This window comes from Bufo bufo, chromosome 9, assembly GCF_905171765.1.
Source record: "Bufo bufo chromosome 9, aBufBuf1.1, whole genome shotgun sequence".
In the NCBI taxonomy this organism is placed as follows: Eukaryota; Metazoa; Chordata; class Amphibia; order Anura; family Bufonidae; genus Bufo; species Bufo bufo.
Window position 1 is genome coordinate 69,460,204 of NC_053397.1, and position 20,286 is coordinate 69,480,489.

At 42.6% G+C, this 20,286-nt stretch overlaps 1 protein-coding gene across 1 annotated transcript; it reads left to right on the forward strand.

Annotated features, from left to right (window-relative positions):
- The first annotated feature begins 8,103 nt into the window (after positions 1-8,103).
- RGS4 (regulator of G protein signaling 4) lies at positions 8,104-19,358 on the forward strand. Its single transcript, XM_040407368.1, has 5 exons — positions 8,104-8,281; positions 14,233-14,331; positions 15,890-15,951; positions 17,541-17,707; positions 18,023-19,358. Exons 1-5 carry the CDS (start codon positions 8,115-8,117, stop codon positions 18,257-18,259), a joined length of 732 nt encoding a protein of 243 aa, XP_040263302.1. The 5' UTR covers positions 8,104-8,114; the 3' UTR covers positions 18,260-19,358.
- The last annotated feature ends 928 nt before the right edge of the window (positions 19,359-20,286 follow it).

The following is a 20,286-nucleotide window of genomic DNA, read 5'->3' on the forward strand; positions in this document are numbered from 1 at the left end:
AGGGTTCCTCTCCAGGGAAGCTAATACTGCCAATGTTGTTGCCGTCATCTGCTGGTGGACCAGGTTATTACACTTGTACATATCAGTTTTAGGAATAGATATGCACATTATAGGAAACACATTAGATTATATGAATTAGCACGTGGAAATGGTAGCAGGGCGCCAAAGTAAGTAGTAATGGCACTCCGGATCATTACAAAGCTAGCATACCTGAGGTTCATAAATTGCCACTTATCCTGCCACCATACCTCATCATCTTTGGACAGAGACTACACAGATATGTGCCCCCTCACAGTAGTTATGAACTAATGTACACCACTTTTGTGGCTTATATCAGTAGCAGATTTTGTTCCACGCCATTTTGCTGCAAAATCTGCAACTTTTTCCCTCTTACGCCACTTTTCTGACAGATTGAGAAAAGTTTGCCGTGGTGTGGGCGGGGAGGAGGGCGCCCATCTCATTCATCATTTTCTACGCCAATTTTTGGTGTACAAAATGGCTTAAATGTATATCAGCAAGGGAGCAGGTGTGGATTTAAGTTTGTTGCATGGCCTGCTGGAAGAAGCGCTAACCTTATGTTGAGGACGATGCCTCTACATAAGGCCTCATGCACACGACCATTGTGTGTTTTGCGGTCCGCAAATTGCGGATCCGCGAAACACGGATGTCGTCCGTGTGCGTTCCGCCATTCGCGGAACGGCACGGACAGCCATTGATATAACTGCCTATTCTTGTCCGCAAAACGGACAAGAATAGGACAGATTATATTTTTTTTGCGGACCACGGAACGGAGCAACGGATGCGGACAGCACACAGAGTGCTGTCCGCATCTTTTGAGGCCCCATTGAAGTGAATGGGTTCGCATCCAAGCTGCAAAAACTGCGGCTCAGATGCAGACCAAAACAACGGTCGCGTGCATGAGGCCTAACTTTGGAGCTTACTCCAGCAGCGCAGACAGGCTTAAGATTGGCACGGAAAACACTGGTCTTAATAAATGAGCCCCTTCATGTTGATAGGAACACGTAGCTGGCTGCCTCTGACGTTTTTATCTTTCCCAGTGGTGACAGAAAATGATCAAAACGCTCTAAAAAAGCAATCTACCACCGTATGTCATAAAAACAGAAAAGTTTACAAAAGACGTAGTTTATGTTCTAGAATTTCCTGCTATTGCTGTCATGAGCAAGATCTACAGGAGAAATAAAAGGGCAGATTATCAATACTAGTGTAAAGTAGAACTGGCTTAGTTGCCCATAGCAGCCAATCAGATTCTACCTTTCATTGTTCAGCGCTCCTTTGGAAAATGAAAGTGGAATCTGATTGGTTACTATGGGCAACTAAGCCAGTTCTACTTTGCAGCAGTTTGATAAATCTCCCCTCAAACGCCTACACAATTAATCATATTGTAAAGGGGGTTTCATGGACATAACTATTGATGACTTATCCTTAGGATATATCAGATTGGTGAGAGCCCGAGTCTAAGACCCCCATGATCATCTGATAGAAGGAGCCGCCAGAACTAGCATGGTGCTGTACACTGTTTAGCGGCTGCACGTTCAAGTGAATGGGACTGAATGGTCATTTGTACACATACCTTTAACCAAGTCTATATTCACATGGGGCAAATTTGTTTGCAGAAATTTCGGAATTACGGAAAATCAGTTCTATCCTTCTGATGAGTGGTACAGTGGGTTCATATGCGTCAGATCACTGACAGTGGCCCAAAATGTCTGCAGCAAATCTGACGCATATGACTATACCCTGAATGTATTAGGCTTGGCGTTATCCTGGCATCGCAGAATCTTAGTGGAACTTGTCAAAAAAACACACTTAGGGTACGACCGCATGGAGCGGTAGTGGCTGTACTGCGTTAAAGTACCGCGCGGACAAAAGGACCACAGCACGCTCTAATAAAACTAGTGAACAGCACATTGTTTAGGGGTTTCATATTGTAAGCGGCCATGCGACCCCTACAATATTGCGCGGCCATTAACAATACAGACCCACTGAACAGTGCATTGCATTAAATTAGAGCCCACACCAGTCCTTTCAGTCACCCGGTACCTGAACTCAGCACAGCCACATCACAACCATGACATGACCACATGGACGTACCCTAACGTTAACTACATTTTGAGTTTTTGCACCACTAGACAGAGCATATACTCCAGAGTGGCGTTGTTTCTCCTGCCATTTTAAATTACATTTACTAAAGTGTAGAGACACACCAATTGCTAGAACAAAGGGGCCGAAGATGCTCAGCCATGTATGTACCTTGAACAGGTAATGCTAGTTTCACATTTGTGGCACAGCTCTCCGGCAGCCTATTCCATCAGAGAACAGCCTGTCGGACTCACCTGACTCCAGCATTACCGGATGTTATCAGAATCCCCGCCGGCCCCATTGACTATAATGGGGTCTGTTGGAGATTCGGCCGGTACCCAGCAAATATGCTGGGATTCTGTTGCATGTAGTGGTTTTTGTCTGGCCAATACATAGCATTCTATGCCAGAGAGCTGCACCACATAAACTAGCCTTATACATATGGATGTAGGTTTAGTGGTTAGCGCTGTGGTACTGGGTTCCACTGTAACCAAGGGCAACCTTTTCCCAGAACTTATATGTTCTCCCTATGTTTGTGTAAGCTTCTTTCTCAGTAGTTTTCATAAACCCATAGATGGGTCAATGGCGTGTTTGGTCCATAGTCGGAGGTTGTGTGAATATACTTATAAAAATTAATGGATATGTGCGCTCTCCGTGATTCACTGACATGTGAGTGAGGCCTAATAGGTTATTTCAAAATTCAGAGTATGCGATTCACTGCCGTATTGATATTTGCAGCTTATAAAAAGTATGTCTAATATGCATATACTTTTATATATATATATATACTAGCAGAAGGACCCGGTTTTGCACGGGTATATTTCATATTTCATTTTATGTTTCCGTGTGTCGTAAAAAGATATCGACAGTTTCCCCCATAATAGTGACCTCTACAGTACCCACCCCTTTAAAAATGACCTCTACAGTGCCCGCCCCTTTAACATTGACTACCACAGTGGCCACCCCTTTAACATTGACCTCCAAAGTGCCTGCCCCTTTAACAATGACTTTCACAGTGCCCGCCCCTTTAACAGTGACCTTCACAGTGCCTGTCCCTTTAACAGTGACTTCCACAGTGCCCGCCCCTTTAACAGAGACCTCCACAGTGCCCACCCCTTTAAAAATGACTTTCACAGTGACCGCCCCTTTAACAGTGACTTTCACAGTGATCGCCCCTTTAACAGTGACTTTTACAGTAACCGCCCCTTTAACAGGGACTTTCACAGTGATCGCCCCTTTAACAGTGACTTTTACAGTGACCGCCCCTTTAACAGTGACTTTCACAGTGACAGCCCCATTAACAGTGACTTTCCCAGTGACAGCCCCTTTAACAGTGACTTTCACAGTGACCGCCCCTTTGACAGTAACTTTCACAGTGACCGCACCTTTAACAGTGACTTTCCCAGTGACAGCCCCTTTAACAGTGACTTTCACAGTGACCGCCCCTTTGACAGTAACTTTCACAGTGACCGCACCTTTAACAGTGACTTTCACAGTGATCGTCCCTTTAACAGTGACTGGCTGGGTTTTGGTTTGGGATAAAAACCCAGCCAGCAGTCTCAGCTGGGTGGATTATCCTCCATCTGATAGTGGAGCTATGTCAGTCTGGGTGTTGGAGCCTGAGAGTTTGGGCTGGGACTAAGGCCTGCTATATTGTTTGGGAAAAAGCACGTAGACAAATTATGTGCTGCAGCCTGGTATGAACAAACACCAGACTCAAGGTGACTTGTTTTCACTGAAACTGCCTTTTTTGTTGTCACTTTACTTATGTTGTGATAGCAAAGGCAAAAAAACTCTCCCTTTTTGAACGTGGTCGGGTTGTTGAACTGCATAAGGCTACTTTCACACTTGCGTTCGGAGCGGATCCGTCTGATGTTTCATCAGACGGATCCGCTCCTATAATGCAGACGTTCGCATCCGTTCAGAACGGATGCGTCTGCATTAAAACTTAGAAAATTTTCTAAGTGTGAAAGTTGTCTGAGCGGATCCGTTCAGACTTTACATTGTAAGTCAATGGGGAACGGATCCGCTTGAAGATTGAGCCATATGGTGTCATCTTCAAGCGGATCCGCCCCCATTGACTTACATTGTAAGTCTGGACGGATCCGCTCGCCTCCGCACGGCCAGGCGGACACCCGAACGCTGCAAGCAGCGTTCAGGTGTCCGCTCACTGAGCGGAGCGGAGGCTGAACGCTGGCAGGCGGATGCATTCTCAGTGGATCCGCCTCCACTGAGAATGCATTGGGGCCAGACGGATGCGTTCGGGGCCGCTCGTGAGCCCCTTCAAACGGTGCGCACGAGCGGGTTATGGAACAAAAAAGTCAAGTGGAAGACCCCAAAAAATTTCATCAGCACTGAGCCGGAGGATCCAATTGGCTGTCCGTCAAGACACTGGACGATCCTCGACCCAAATTAAGGCCCTTACTGGTGCTGACTGCAGCCCCATAACCATCAGACGGCATCTGAGACTGAAGGGCTTCAAAAACAAAAAACGTCTTCAAAGACCTCGTCTCCGTGAAAGCCACAGAACTGCTTCTTTGGACTTTGCAAGAGAGAACCAAACATGGGACATTCAAAGGTGAAAGAAAGTTTTATTCTTTGATGAGAATTTTTTTTACCTTGATGGTCCTGATGGTTTCCAACGTTACTGGTATGACAAGCAGATCCCACCTGAGATGTTTTCTACGCGCCACAGTGGAGGGGGCACCATAATGGTCTGGGGTGCTTTTTCCTTCACTGGAACAATGGAGCTTCAGGAAGTGCAGGGGCGTCAAACGGTTGCTGGCTATGTCCAGATGTTGCAGAGAGCATTCCTCATGACTGAGGGCCCTCGTCTGTAACGACTGGGTTTTTCAACAGGACAACGCTACAGTACACAATGCCCGCAGGACAAGGGACTTCTTCTAGGAGAATAACATCACTCTTTTGGCCCATCCTGCGTGTTCCCCTGATCTAAATCCAATTGAGAACCTTTGGGGATGGATGGCAAGGGAAGTTTACAAAAATGGACAACAGTTCCAGACAGTAGATGGCCTTCGTGCGGCCGTCTTCACCACTTGGAGAAATGTTCCCACTCACCTCATGGAAACGCTTGCATCAAGCATGCCGAAACAAATTTTTGAAGTGATAAACAATAACGGCGGAGCTACTCATTACTGAGTTCATGTTTGGAAGTTGGATTTCTGTTTTGGGGGGTTTAGTTTTTTTTTGGAGGTGTGGTCCTAAACTTTTGATCAGCTGAAAAACAGCCTGTTTCAGTTTATTCGTTGTTTTCATTAAATTGAATGCTCAAAAAATGTTTTGTCTCACTCCCATTTCTTCTTGTTGGATGTTGAAGCTCTACTTGGAACCTTGTTAAGATCCAGCCATGCTAAATATGATTTTTTGCCATTTTTCAAGTGGTCTTAAACTTTTGATCAGGACTGTACACTGCGTGCAGAATTATTAGGCAAATTAGTATTTTGACCAGATCATCCTCTTTATGCATGTTGTCTTACCCCAAGCTGTATAGGCTCGAAAGCCTACTACCAATTAAGCATATTAGGTGATGTGCATCTCTGTAATGAGAAGGGGTGTGGTCTAATGACATCAACACCCTATATTAGGTGTGCATAATTATTAGGCAACTTCCTTTCCTTTGGCAAAATGGGTCAAAAGAAGGACTTGACAGGCTCAGAAAAGTCAAAAATAGTGAGATATCTTGCAGAGGGTTGCAGCACTCTTAAAATTGCAAAGCTTCTGAAGCGTGATCATCGAACAATCAAGCGTTTCATTCAAAATAGTCAACAGGGTCGCAAGAAGCGTGTGGAAAAACCAAGGCGCAAAATAACTGCCCATGAACTGAGAAAAGTCAAGCGTGCAGCTGCCAAGATGCCACTTGCCACCAGTTTGGCCATATTTCAGAGCTGCAACATCACTGGAGTACCCAAAAGCACAAGGTGTGCAATACTCAGAGACATGGCCAAGGTAAGAAAGGCTGAAAGACGACCACCACTGAACAAGACACACAAGCTGAAACGTCAAGACTGGCCAATAAATATCTCAAGACTGATTTTTCTAAGGTTTTATGGACTGATGAAATGAGAGTGAGTCTTGATGGGCCGGATGGATGGGCCCGTGGCTGGATTGGTAAAGAGCAGAGAGCTCCAGTCCGACTCAGACGCCAGCAAGGTGGAGGTGGAGTACTGGTTTGGGCTGGTATCATCAAAGATGAGCTTGTGGGGCCTTTTCGGGTTGAGGATGGAGTCAAGCTCAACTCTTAGTCCTACTGCCAGTTTCTGGAAGACACCTTCTTCAAGCAGTGGTACAGGAAGAAGTCTGCATCCTTCAAGAAAAACATGATTTTCATGCAGGACAATGCTCCATCACACGCGTCCAAGTACTCCACAGCGTGGCTGGCAAGAAAGGGTATAAAAGAAGAAAATCTAATGACATAGCCTCCTTGTTCACCTGATCTGAACCCCATTGAGAACCTGTGGTCCATCATCAAATGTGAGATTTACAAGGAGGGAAAACAATACACCTCTCTGAACAGTGTCTGGGAGGCTGTGGTTGCTGCTGCACGCAATGTTGATGGTGAACAGATCAAAACACTGACAGAATCCATGGATGGCAGGCTTTTGAGTGTCCTTGCAAAGAAAGGTGGCTATATTGGTCACTGATTTGTTTTTGTTTTGTTTTTGAATGTCAGAAATGTATATTTGTGAATGTTGAGATGTTATATTGGTTTCACTGGTAAAAATAAATAATTGAAATGGGTATATATTTGTTTTTTGTTAAGTTGCCTAATAATTATGCACAGTAATAGTCACCTGCAAACACAGATATCCCCCTAAAATAGCTAAAACTAAAAACAAACTAAAAACTACTTCCAAAAATATTCAGCTTTGATATTAATGAGTTTTTTGGGTTCATTGAGAACATGGTTGTTGTTCAATAATAAAATTAATCCTCAAAAATGCAACTTGCCTAATAATTCTGCACTCCCTGTATATATATATATATATATATATATATATATATATATTAAAGGAAAAAATTCCACGGCACTCCTAAAGATATGGTGAAAAAACAAGTGTTCTTTATTTGCACATGTCACATCGACGTTTCTGTCCCCTCATGGAACAAGCCTTTTAGGAGAGTGCTGCCGGGATATGAATTTATATATATATACTGTATATAGATATATTAGATAATATGATATCCCCATGCACATACGGATGGAGTAGAGTTAACACTCCTGTTTTCTGAGATTTCTGAGTTCTGTTATCTAATCTAAGCAAACACCTTCAATCGCTTTTCAATGGCTTTTGTCTCAAGATAAAGCAATGAGTTAAGAAATTAGAGTTAAGATCTGGAGTGCTAACCCTGCTCCTTCTGTATTTCCGGAGGTTGTGGTGATACGTGACACAAAGTAGTCATTAAAAGGGCTGACATGGCAGGTAACAGAGAGCAATAGATTTTTTTTTTAACTACATGGAGTGAATAAACTTCCGGTTTATTAGGACCGGGCTGAGATGAGCGGACTATCCTCTTATGTTTCTGTCAGGATATCCACCATTGTTCTGGACACAACTTCAGCATCCCACCTGGTCAGAAACTTCATGAAGTCTGAATCACAGGCAGGTAGGTACCCACCCGAAGGACCATGAGTCAGACATGAAGAAGTGGCAGCACTTTTTCGCCTTCTCCCTGTGTAAATATTCCTCTTATTACTCCCATAACTCTCTGCGTAGGAGAAACATTTCCAGACTTTGCTCCTCATCAGGCTCAGTGTTAGAAAGTATTCCCTGATCACCTCAGTGGCGTCTGCTTCTCCTCCTCCTCCTCACCACACGTCATGTGTGAGGCTTACTAAATCAAGAGGAGGAGAGAGAGAATCTGGAATAAAAAAAAAAGAGAAAGGAAGGGATGCAGAAGGGAGGAGGGATGCAGGGAGCAGAGGACGGCGAGCCTGTGATTGGATGCCGCCGCCATCTGAGTCCTGCTGTTTGAGGCTATAAAAAGATGAGAGGATGGGAATCAGCAGCAGCAAAGCAGTGACAAGCTGGACAGACAGATCCGGTGAGACAGGCAGCAGACAGAGAACTAGCACTACCCAGGTCTGGGAACCTGATCTATCAGCCAAGATGTGCAAAGGACTTGCTGGGGTGACCTCCTTCCCCGCCACCTGCCTGAAAAGGTGAGGCTGCAATCCGCGATGCAACGCACTATGGCCATTTCGATGTAAAGGGGGGGGGGGGGGGTATACGGGACCTTCCGTATCAGAGCAGGGCATTGCACTCCTGTGGCAGGGTTTGCTAGGCTTCTATGCAGCCCTGCAGAGCATTTCATCCCAGTTTAGGGAGCCTTAAGCAGCTGCTTCCAAGCTGCGAACATCATTGGCTCCTGATTTCCGAGGTGTTAACCCATTGTGCGAGGCTTGGTTATTGATTACGCTGCATGGCAGTTCTTTAGGATCAGTTTTTTATTTGGTTTCGGGTTTGGATGTGCATTTTTCAGGCTCTGTTTGACAGGTATATAAAGTGGCACCAAGTTTGGGCCGTGATTCCAGAATATTGGAATATTAGGAGATTCGCTTGTGCAAATTTTGCAACTATCCGAAGTATTCAAAATTTTAATCTCAGGCAAAATTCCGATTGAATGTGATCTGCTATATTGATGGGGGCGTGCAATCACTTTTCATGATTTCCATTGGTCGGATGAGATCGATTTTATCACCTTTTCGGGTTGACCAATGTAGTAGAAAGTGGAAAGTTTGCTTGCACCCCCTTAGGTAAGCAGCTGTGATACCGCAAGTGACTGGCGTGTGTCCTGCATTCATGGAAGGCTTTGGCAAGCAGCCTGAAACCTTTGGCCGTAACGTGTAACACTAATGCCAGTGTTTAGTGTCGTAACCCTAGCCTGGGAACCAAATGAAGCTATTCAGTCCCAGACCCTGTTATATAATGGCGCAGTTATTACCTAACCAGTTCCACGGTAGCTTACAGTACAATGTGTCTCATTGAAAGCTATGTGAATCTATGGGAAGGAAGATATTACTAGTGCGTGCACTGGTGATACTAAATAACACATAGAAATCTATTAATATTGAATAGGCTTTGAATATCCGGAGTAATATTGATGAGAGCAATGACCGTATAGCTGTAGAAAGTGTCGACGGACGTGGCAATGCATGGACGACGAGTGAAAAAATGATTGCATAAATGAATCCAATTGTTTGCAGATCTGTGACAGTTTGGCCTCATGCACACGACCGTTTTTTTTTGCAGTCCGCAAAACGGATTTCCGTTGTTCCGTGATCCATGACCGTTTTTTCTTCCGTGGGTCTTCCTTGATTTTTGGAGGATCCACGGACATGAAAAATGAAAAAAAAATCTAAGTCAAGTTTGCCATTGAAATGATAGAAAAAACGGACACGGATCACGGACGCGGATGACAATCTTGTGTGCATCCGTGATTTTTCACGGACCATTGACTTGAATGGGTCCGCGAACCGTTGACCATGAAAAAAATAGAACAGGTCATATATTTTTCACGCCAGGAAACACGGATCACGGATGCGGCTGCCAAACGGTGCATTTTCCGATTTTTCCACGGACCCATTGAAAGTCAATGGGTCTGCGAAAAAAAACGGAAAACGGAACCACGGACGCGGATGCACACAACGGTCGTGTGCATGAGGCCTTTGTGTATTTTTATTTTATAATTTTTTTTGCCTGGGAATTCCTAAAAATTGGTGTCTCCATTTTTTTCTCTCTCCCTTCCATAGTAAGATGTACGGTAATATCTCATTTGGATTTAAGGCTTTTGCATAAAACTAAGTTTTATCTCATTCCGTTCAGTTTTATTGCTATAATCACCATAATCGCTCAGAATCGAATTCCCTAGGTCACGTACACGCACATTATCAGTAAGCCTTTAGGCTAGGTCTACACGACGACATGTGTCGCGCGACACATAGGGCACAACTACACTGCAACATGTGTCGCGTGACATTGATGTCGCACCAATGTCGCGCGACAATTTTTATAATAATAGTCTATGGTGTCGCACTGCGACATGCTACGACTGCGACGCGACAGTCGCAGAAAAATCCATTTCGAATGGATTTTTTGCGACTGTCACATCGCAGTCGCAGCATGTCGCAGATAGACCACCATTATGAAAATTGTCGCACGACATTGGTGCGACAAAATGTCACGCGACAAATGTTGTCGCGTAGACCTAGCCTTAGAGCGCAGGAGGAAAGCAGAGGATGCCATACCCAGGAGAACTTTCAGACTTCATGCAGATGTTTTCTTGGTTCATTTCAAAACCCTGACCCTGTGCTGTAAAGCAACGGTGCTACTAGCTCTAAATGCAGATGTAGCAGTGCTGAACTTGCCATTGAACTGCTTCTTTTGTGCATATTTGTAGCTCCGAGATAAGAAAATGCAATTGCTTTACCTGCAGCTCCATACAGCATAGTATTAAGGTCTGAGCCGAGTGACAATCTCAGCTCTGCTACATATGAATACACATTTCCACAATCTTTACTAAATACAAGTACGTACATACATGCATAATACAGACAAATAACATACTCTACATACATAAATACTCTGGCTGTCGTCATTGAATGCTTTCATGGTCATTTAAGAGGCTAGGCTACTACCATATATCGTGGAAGAAATGCACTTTAGATAAAACATTCAGATAGAGCAGAGCTGAAAGTGCTCAGGGCTACATTATCTTCTCATTAACTTAAGCTACTGTCCAGTAGCAGGTTCTCCAGCAGCAAAAACACATTATGATTTTAACCATGTAGTGAATTGTGCCAAGGACAAGCTCGGCTCTGCTACATCTGTACTGTAGTATATAGAAAATGCTCCACGGTACTACAGAGATTGAATACAGTCTTGTCCTTGACAGACACTGGAAGCAATGGTTACAGAATACCACCCTTTGATGACAAATATGGCTCCCACCTCTGCTAGAGTACTGCGTATGAGCCCTAGCGTTCTGCATTTTGTGTGGGAGGTTCAGAGACAGGTTCAGAGACACGGCTTATAATGTATACAGATGGCATGGCGCGGTATGCTTATATCTATATTAATGGTGATAAAGATGATGGAGGAATTCAGCATCTAAAACCTGAAGACTTTGGTGGAGATAACTTGAATTACAAAGCAGGATACACGCAGAGTTGACGCATTTCGACCAACTACGTGGTCTTGGTCATAACATAAAACATGTAAGAAAAAAAAAAAAAGGAGGAGAGACAATCAGGAGACTCCTTTAACAACCCACCAAGTGTTTAAATATAAAGACAGGTGAATAGCCGGTTAATATTGCAGGATTAAATCAATTTTTCTTATTGAACCCAAAGGGGGCGCAAGTTTTCATAAGAAATAACCAAACAGTTTCCTTTGATAATCAATCCGTCTCAGAGAGCTTACAATTAGAGACAAGTGAATCAATTCTACGCAGATCAGATGCAACCCAAATTTTCTAATAATTCAAGCTGTATCAGAATCCGCTTTTTTGGTGGTTTGATTCAGGCGAATTTGGGGAGAGGAGACAGAAATAATTAAGAAGAAGTAAAAGACAAGGGAGATAAAATAGGAGTCCTAGGAGACCTCAGAGTGTCATATAGGAATTTTCAGTCCAATTGCAGCACTTTTGGCAGAACCAATTCAGACCCTGATCGAAATGATTGACCGATTCGGCCAAATTGAATTTTGAGTGATTCCTTCATCTCTACTTACAATCAATATGTCATCACGGCATTCTAATCTTGTTCATGGGCATGCAGGATAATGTTATTGGAGATGAGAAAATCAGTTCTGCATGAATCACATTAGTTACATAGCTCGCAAAAAAAAAAATCCGAAACTCTTGTGATCTGTCCCAAGCGAATCGCTCAAAATGGCGGCCACCATTTTATAAATCAGAAGGCAGAGAAGAAGGTGTCTGCTACCAAAAAGGGACAATTTTTTGACCATTTTTATTTATTTAAAAGAAAAATCTGGCAGCACAGTGTGTTATCAAACAGGTTCTTTGTTACCACCGGTTGCTATTCACTTAACCATAGCCATTTCTATTTCCGTCACTTTGACTTTACTAATGCTGTCTTGATGTTAAAGAGTTTGGAAAGGGTTTGATACAGTCCTAGGAGACCTCTTAGCGTCGTACACAAGTTCCATTGCAATTAGAGCATTTTCGATTTGGGTAGAATTTATCTGGACTGAATGAATTTAGATTAGGCTCACTCGACTGAATAGGACCCGAAACGGATTTAGGGAAATGTTCTCATCTCTAGCTGTTATAGATCTGGTGCCTGGAGCCCCTGTCTGTGTCACAGTGAACTAAGACTGTATTGTGTAGGATGAGTTACCGCTACTGGTCTATGTCACTATATGACAGGGCATTAACCGTATTTTATGGCGGTGAGATATAAGAAAGCAGGCACAGTCTGATAAACATGGATTTAGTGGTTTTATGCTGCCACCCTTCGTCACCATACCTGATATCAGTGACTTCACATGACGCTGAATGAATTATTGTCGGGATAGTCCAGTCTTACATCACTCTACGTGCCATGGGAAATGTATATTTAATTTCACGGAGATTACCTCTTATTGAGCAACTTCTATTTGACACTGTGAAGAGTAATAGGTGTTACCTCATGCTGCGATGTTAGATTACGGAAATCCCTGCTGTCTTCTAATATTAAATTATAGGGCATCAGCTCTTATTGACGTGGGACTTCAAGCTTCCACTGGATTTTCCCCTGAGTTATCTGTAAAATTTCTTCAAATACTAACTCACCTTCAATTAAAGAGTCGGTGTGCTCATATCACATCATACTGACGGGCGGTTTACTGTAGCACAAAGTCCAAGGTCTTTTTCTATCTTGGATGAATCAGTAAGCTTTTCCCACTTGCAGAACAGATTCAGATGGACATTGCTGCCTCACTACAGTTTACAAGCAGCCACTACATTATGGTGTGGTCACCAAAGAGTTAATTATTAAGGAAGTAATGCTATCCTGATTTAATTTAAGGTATAGTGCATTGCAGCCTGCAGGTGGAGTAGAGTTTTTTAAGCTTAAAGGGAATGCCACGCTGAGTTTGCTTTCCAATCAGTAGGTTATAGAGCAGGAGGATTGGATGAAAATGTGGTAAAATACCAAGTACAGCTTTATTCATTTAAAGGGGATTTTCAGGACTGGTATTAATAGGATAGGACCAATATAAGAAGGATGGTGGGGTAGGGTATGGAGCCAGAACACTGCAGTGCTGTGCATTGCATAGTGGCCATTCTTAGGTACTACAGCTCAGCTCACATTCAAGTTAAAGCAGTATTGTAGTAGGTAAAAGTTACCCCCAATCTACAGGATATGGCATAACTATCAGATCGGTGAGGGTCTTACCGCTGGGACCCCCACTGATCATGAGAACAGGGGCTCCATACCCATTCTTTTAGAATATATATATACTGTAAGTGACTGAACCCATGAAATTCATGGCTCCAAATGTTGGTGGATTGTTAGGCTACTTTCACACTTACGTTGTTAATTCTGGTATTGAGATCCGGCAGAAGATCTCAATACCGGAACTTAACGGATCAGTTTTGATTCCTTTAGGTTGCGTTTGTGTGAAATCAAAAAGGAAAAAAAAACGGATCCTTCACTAAATACATTGAAAGTCAATGGGAGGCTCCTAAAAAAACAGATCTGTCACCATTGACTTACATTGTTTTCAGTGCTGGTTTTTCATGATTGGACACAAAACTGCAGCTGAAGACATCCTGATGCACCCTGAACGGATCCATTCAGAATGCATGAGGATTAAACGGAAACTTTTTTTTTCCGGTGGTGAGATCCTCTGCCAGATCTCCATACCGGAAAACAACAACGCAAGTGTGAAAGTCGCCTTAGAGAGACATAAGGGGCCGGTCTATTGGTGAGCAAAGGGACCATATACCATTCTTGCACGGGGGCCCTCGACTGTCTGTTTCTTTCTTTGACTATCCTATTGAAAAGGCCCTAAATCTTCTGTGTAATGTATAATGTCTGCCTGGTTTGCATCGCATAGAATCTCAGTCAGCGATCACTAGCATTCACACAATCATCTTGTCCTTTTACAGCGCCAAAGATATGAAGCATCGACTTGGATTTCTTCTACAGAAAACTGACAGTTGCGACAACAGCGCATGCGTGAAGAAAGACAAACCTGGTTGTCAGAGGTGAGCCGTCCTGTCCCCTGTGTGCGTTCATGCTTCACACTAACTACATGATAATTGGCAATTACCCGTAAATTAGTTAATGGGTAGCTCTGTGTAATTCTATGGAAGGGAAATCCATCTCAGGAAAGTATAATAAGCAGAGCTGTTCACTAATCACATCTGTGGTCTGCCGGTGAGATAGTCATCTGGTGCAGGGTATTATGTAAGACTGCATCCGTGCACGCTCAGCCAGGACCGCCAATAGCTGCGACGATTGAGCTCTAAAAATTAGTCTGGATCCTGAAGTGAAATCAGCACGTAAGACTAGTCAATGATCGGGATTAGAATAATGGATCTGGGTTATGTAAGTTCATGAGTCTGGCTGCGTACAACATACAATGAATGCAAAGCGTGCACGAAACATCGTATACATATGTGATTTCTATCAGTCCCATAGGTTAGAGATGTAATATGCAATATTACACTGCGATGTGCAGCTGTTGTAAAGCACAATAAGCACTGTACGTGAAATGAACATCCAGTCCTGTCCTAGAGGGGTTGTCTAGGATTAAGAATAACTTCCACAGCCCCTGTAAATGTTCAAAAATAACAAAACAAAAAAAGAAAACCAGCAGTCACCCTTTTTCTGCCATTTTCTGCAATGAGCTCTGGTCCTCCTGGCTGCGGCAGTGATGTCCCATGCCCTGCTGAGGCCAGATAGTGTATGCAGCGTGACCTGTGTGCAGGCAACATCTCGCTACAGCCTGGAAGATGACATCAGCGGAGGACCAGAGCATTGCGCAGGAAGGAAAGGTGTAGAAAAGAAGACAATAGTGATTTGTTTGCAATTTTAGTACATTTATAGTTTGTATGTAACTCAGAGATCTCTGTCCCAGAGCGACAGCTTATCATCTATCCAGAGGACTGACTGCTGAGGGTTCGATCCCCACCGATCTCAAGAACATCAGTCCCATAAAGTTTAATAGTTGTCATTATGGGAAAACTCCTTGAGGTTATTTCTTACATATTGTTTTTGGTGGTTTTTGCTTGTAAAAAGGTAATTTTTTTTTTTAGCATTTTAGCTTTTTTTGTGGAGCTTTTAATGGTATTTTCTTGGAACAAGAAATATTCCACTTTTCTCCTGGCTTTTATCAAGCCTGTAGAATTGTCTATAGGAAAGCACCAGTAAAAATGCCATACCTAGAGCAACAGGCCTTGAAAAGCACTAAAACAGGCATAAATGCCCCAAAACTCTGTGTGAAATCCCCCTGAAAGAGACGAGGCTTTAACAGGCAGAACCTGTATTACAGTGTCAGACCACACAAAGTACCTCAACTAAAATTATGCAAAGCTCACTGATACAGTTATGGGACCACAAAGAATAGTATAGAATATCCAAGAATCCAGCACAGCCATCTAAACACGTACAAGAGAATAAAAATAGGACGTGCTGATTACAATAAATGACACTTATCGTAGGTAAGTGGTAGAAGCTTTCGGTTGCTGCTGACTTGTACACTAGTCTAATCTACATACCAATTGTAAAACTCAAAGAATATATGTTTCTTGTTTTTTCCAGGCTAACTCAGGAAGAGATTAAGAAATGGGCAGAAAGCTTGGAAAACCTAATCAACAATGAATGTAAGTAACTGTGAAGTCCTAATCAAAACCAGAAAATCAAGTTACCATAAATATATATGCTTCTTAAAGGGAATCTGTCACCAGCAACCTCCCTATCCAGCTGTTTGCATAGACACATATCTGGGGTTCACCTGATGAAAACGCCCGTTTTTCTTTTCTTGATCCGAGGCTCTATTCCCGAGTTATGATACTTTTTCTTAATACACAAACTAAGCCTTTGGTGCAGTGAAGGAGTGACCTTTGCTCTTGTTGCACTCAATCTCCGCCCCTTTCTGTGGCCAGCCCCTTCCGAGCTGCTTTGCCATTGCCTGGCCCTGTCAACCAAAGCCAGCAGCCAGGATGGGGCTGGCTAAAGTATGGAGTGGAGATTGGATGCAACAAGAGAAATGGTGATGCCCTCACTGCAATAAAGGCCTCATTTGCATATTCGGAAAATGTATACTGTAACTCGTGAGCAGAGGCTTAGCAAAACCCGCCAGATTTTCTATAACCTACGCCAAAAACTAGCGTACGTTTTAGTTTGTCTACGCCAGCCCCTGGCTGGTGTAGAATCGAGTTTCTGGAGCACAGCAGGGTAGATATCTCTGCCACTAATAAACTAGGTGCCTCTTACTCCAGCGCAGGGAGATCAAGAATGGCGTAATCACTGAGTTCATGTAGCTCCCCACAGTCTTTCTCCAATGCCCACTGGAATCCGAAATAATAGCTCAGTGCATTTCTTCTAGCATTCATTGGTTGTTTGACAAGGTGGATCTTAAAGGGGTTGGCCAGTTTCTGGTTACTATTGATTAATGTGTTTGTAAGGTGACTGTACTACACATACTAATAGCTTTGGCTTATATTCTGTGTCATGTTCTACAGTTTCACCACCTTGGTTTAACAGTGAATATAATTTTGAACTGGAAGGCTTTGTAGACAAGTTGGTATGTAGATCTTTCCATAGTCTGTAATTATCCATACGTGACTTGAGTCAGCTAAGGAAACCCAAAGAGCTGGGACGTGAGAAATGCAACTGTCCTAGAGATATTGCTCTCAGTGTATCTGGAATTTTAGGACTTCACGACAGATTTCAATGACGTCAGGATAAGGTCACCTCTTCTCTCAAATGGCCTTAGTTTGGCTGTGGTACAAGACACTTAGTGTTGCTGCTATTCCCCAGAGATCGGAAGAGCTTAATAGCTTTTAGTTGAACTGTGCCGTGGTTTCAAGATTTAAAGATTGTTGCCTCTTCCTGACCCACGTTATGTGAGTCAGATGTTGAGATGTTAGACATATGGTGAGAGCGGTTGGTTGGTCCCTTATTATTCATTCTAGCCTTCACTGTTTATTTTGTACTGTACGATGGAGGTCAAGAAACTGAATGATGCAATAAAATACTATCATCACATAAGACACATCTTCACTTGGGTAATTTGTTTAAGATTTCCTGTACTTCAGGACGTGTAAAGTAGCACTTGTACTTCTTCTACTACTTAGAACACTATGTGAAGGACACTGCTATACAATTAAACTAAAGTATTTAAATTAAATTAAGAAAATGTAAATTGTCTTATTCACCTTCTAATAAATGGAACCAATGTTATTTTTAGGTGGTATAGTGGCTTTTCGATCCTTTCTTCAATCGGAGTACAGTGAAGAAAACCTTGATTTTTGGCTTGCATGTGAAAATTACAAGAAGACAAAATCAACAGCAAAGCTTTCAAGCAAAGGACAAAAAATCTATGAGGACTTCATTTCTGTGGAGGCTCCTAGAGAAGTAAGTGGCCTATATTTTCCTTACCCATGAAACTTGATATTAAAGGAGCAACACCCCTAACTCAACAAGAGCTTAGATGCAATGGTAATCTTCTACCAGAATGGAATCATGTAGTCACATTCATTTTGAAAACCAATTGTGCTGGTTGTTTCTTTTTTACTTTTTTTGAGGAGACCTAAATATAGTACATCAGACCTCCCAGCTGGATGTTTTTGAACTGCAGTTCATCTATAAATATACATGTATGAAAACCAATGTCCTAGGCTTCCCAGGCAATAGCATCTTACTAATTTATCTTTCTTCAACTTTCTTCAGGTCAACCTAGATTCAGCTACTCGAGAAGAGACAATCAAGAGTATTCTTCACCCTACCTATTCTACTTTTGAGCAGGCCCAGCACAAAATATTTATCTTAATGGAGAAGGATTCATACCGACGCTTTCTCAAGTCACATTGCTACCTGGACATTGTCCACTTGACCACCAATGGAGGTACTAAGAAGATGAAAGGTCTTAGCACTGACAGCAACCCCTTCATTCCTCAGTGCGCCTAAGACGCAGACTGTGCATGGCCACAGCCAAGAACTGATTGTCTATGTGCTCTTATCTATACCCTACGATGGCTCAGATCCAGTCCTGAGCTAGCTCCTCTTATTTATTAGATGTGTGTGTCTTGCATGCATTTCTGTCCTATTGGGGCGAGCTGGAAGAGTAATTCAGACCCGTGCAATGTTGTACAGACTCCGGACTCAATCACAAATGGGACAGGCATGTCTAATACAATATTCTCAGGTGAAAGATTAAAGGTGCCTTCATTTTGAAGGACTTAGCAGCTAATCTATCTTGTAGAAGATATGATATGAAGCTATAGAGGTCCACATGATACTAACTGGCAGAGAATGAAGCTTTTTTAATTGTACATGTTCAAGGGCATATAAGAAACAGCTTCCCTTTTATGAAGAGGTCATGGTCAGGAGATGTTCAACTTTCTACAGCCCAGGGAAGCCAATAGATGGCAATATTTTATTGCTGTATTGATAGTGTCATATATTTATAGACGGAAGCTAGAACTACTGACTGAAGCAGGCAACACTGCATTTATTTTATTACAGATATTTATTTTGACAATGCTGTTTTTAAGTTACAGTCATTCGCCTTTTTCTAAGCATATTTGGAGTTTCTTTTGCATTGGTTTGCAAAGCTTTTATAATTTATATTGTCAAGATGAAAAGAGTCGTTCTAACGGACCTCTCATTGATCAAAGACCGTGTCAATGAACAAGTGAGAGGGATAAAAGCAGAACAAGTGTAGCGATGACTGCTGGCAACTATTGCTGGTGATGGCAGGGAACAATCCTTTAAGCCAATAGTGTTACAAGCATGTATCTGCCTAGGTAGTGTGTGCATGTTTGTGATTTCCCAAAAAATATGTGATGCCAAATAAACTGTGTCCTGTAAATAGTGTTATATTGTTGAGATGGCACCCTGGGATATGTTGTCCTAGTGCACACACCCTGGACTTGTGTGATGAGTATACTCTTAAACACTAACTAAATCTACGGAAAAGGAATGAAGAACCTTAAGGAAAAATTTCTTTCAGTTAGACTAGATATACAGTACTACCAGGAAGCCATTCTGGTGCTTGAAAATAAGTTTAAAAAAAACCTCTACCGCAACGTAGACATAAGGAGTTTGTAAAATGAAAGCTGGAATCTGATTGGTTGCTATGGGTAAAGAAGCCAGTTCGTTCTACTTTACACCAGTTCTGATAAATCTCCTCCATATTTGCCTGATTGTGGTGGGATCTCCGCTAGACCCCATTATAGGTGGGCATTCCTGTTGCATCTGGCAGTGCCGGATTCGGAGAATTCCATCAGGCTGTCACAGTTGTGAAAGTAGCCTAATAGGATCCTATGATATAACATCTGCAATCCAATTCTGAAGCATGCGCTAATAATAAAAATCCTGACAAATACGCGCCATGGGCAGTACATACAGGCACATTCTATTTTAACAGTGCCCATATTTTTGCATCACTCCATTAAATGAGAAGGCCTTAATTCCTTTCATTTAGTGTAAAATAAAGGGCACATGTTGGAGACGTTTCTACTTGGGAGAACGCTGGCAATAACCCTCCAATTTATTAGCACTCACAGGATGCCCACAGCCTTGTGTTACTGTGAAATTGACTCATCTGTGCCTAATTGTGCCAGGAAAGTGGATAGACTGTGGGTTATTGCCTATAAATGATACATCACAGAGACGCCCGGCACTAGCAGCATGCCATAAACTGAAGCCGTGGTTCACAGCAGGACCTTGCTTCACTGGTTAACATGGTATTTCTCTGCTAATCCCGACTGTACATATGTTCCCTATTACATTCGTGATTAGATCTTCTGTAATGTCAGTGTGCAGTACATGAATGTTAACAGTGAATTTTCTATATTCTGTGCCCGGGTAATGCCATATGTCGCTGGATTTCAGATTGTGTATCGTATTACTTGAAATAAAGATGTTTCCTATGGACAAACCATGAACATTGACGATGTGATGACTTTTTGTATAGTTGCTGTGGGATTCTC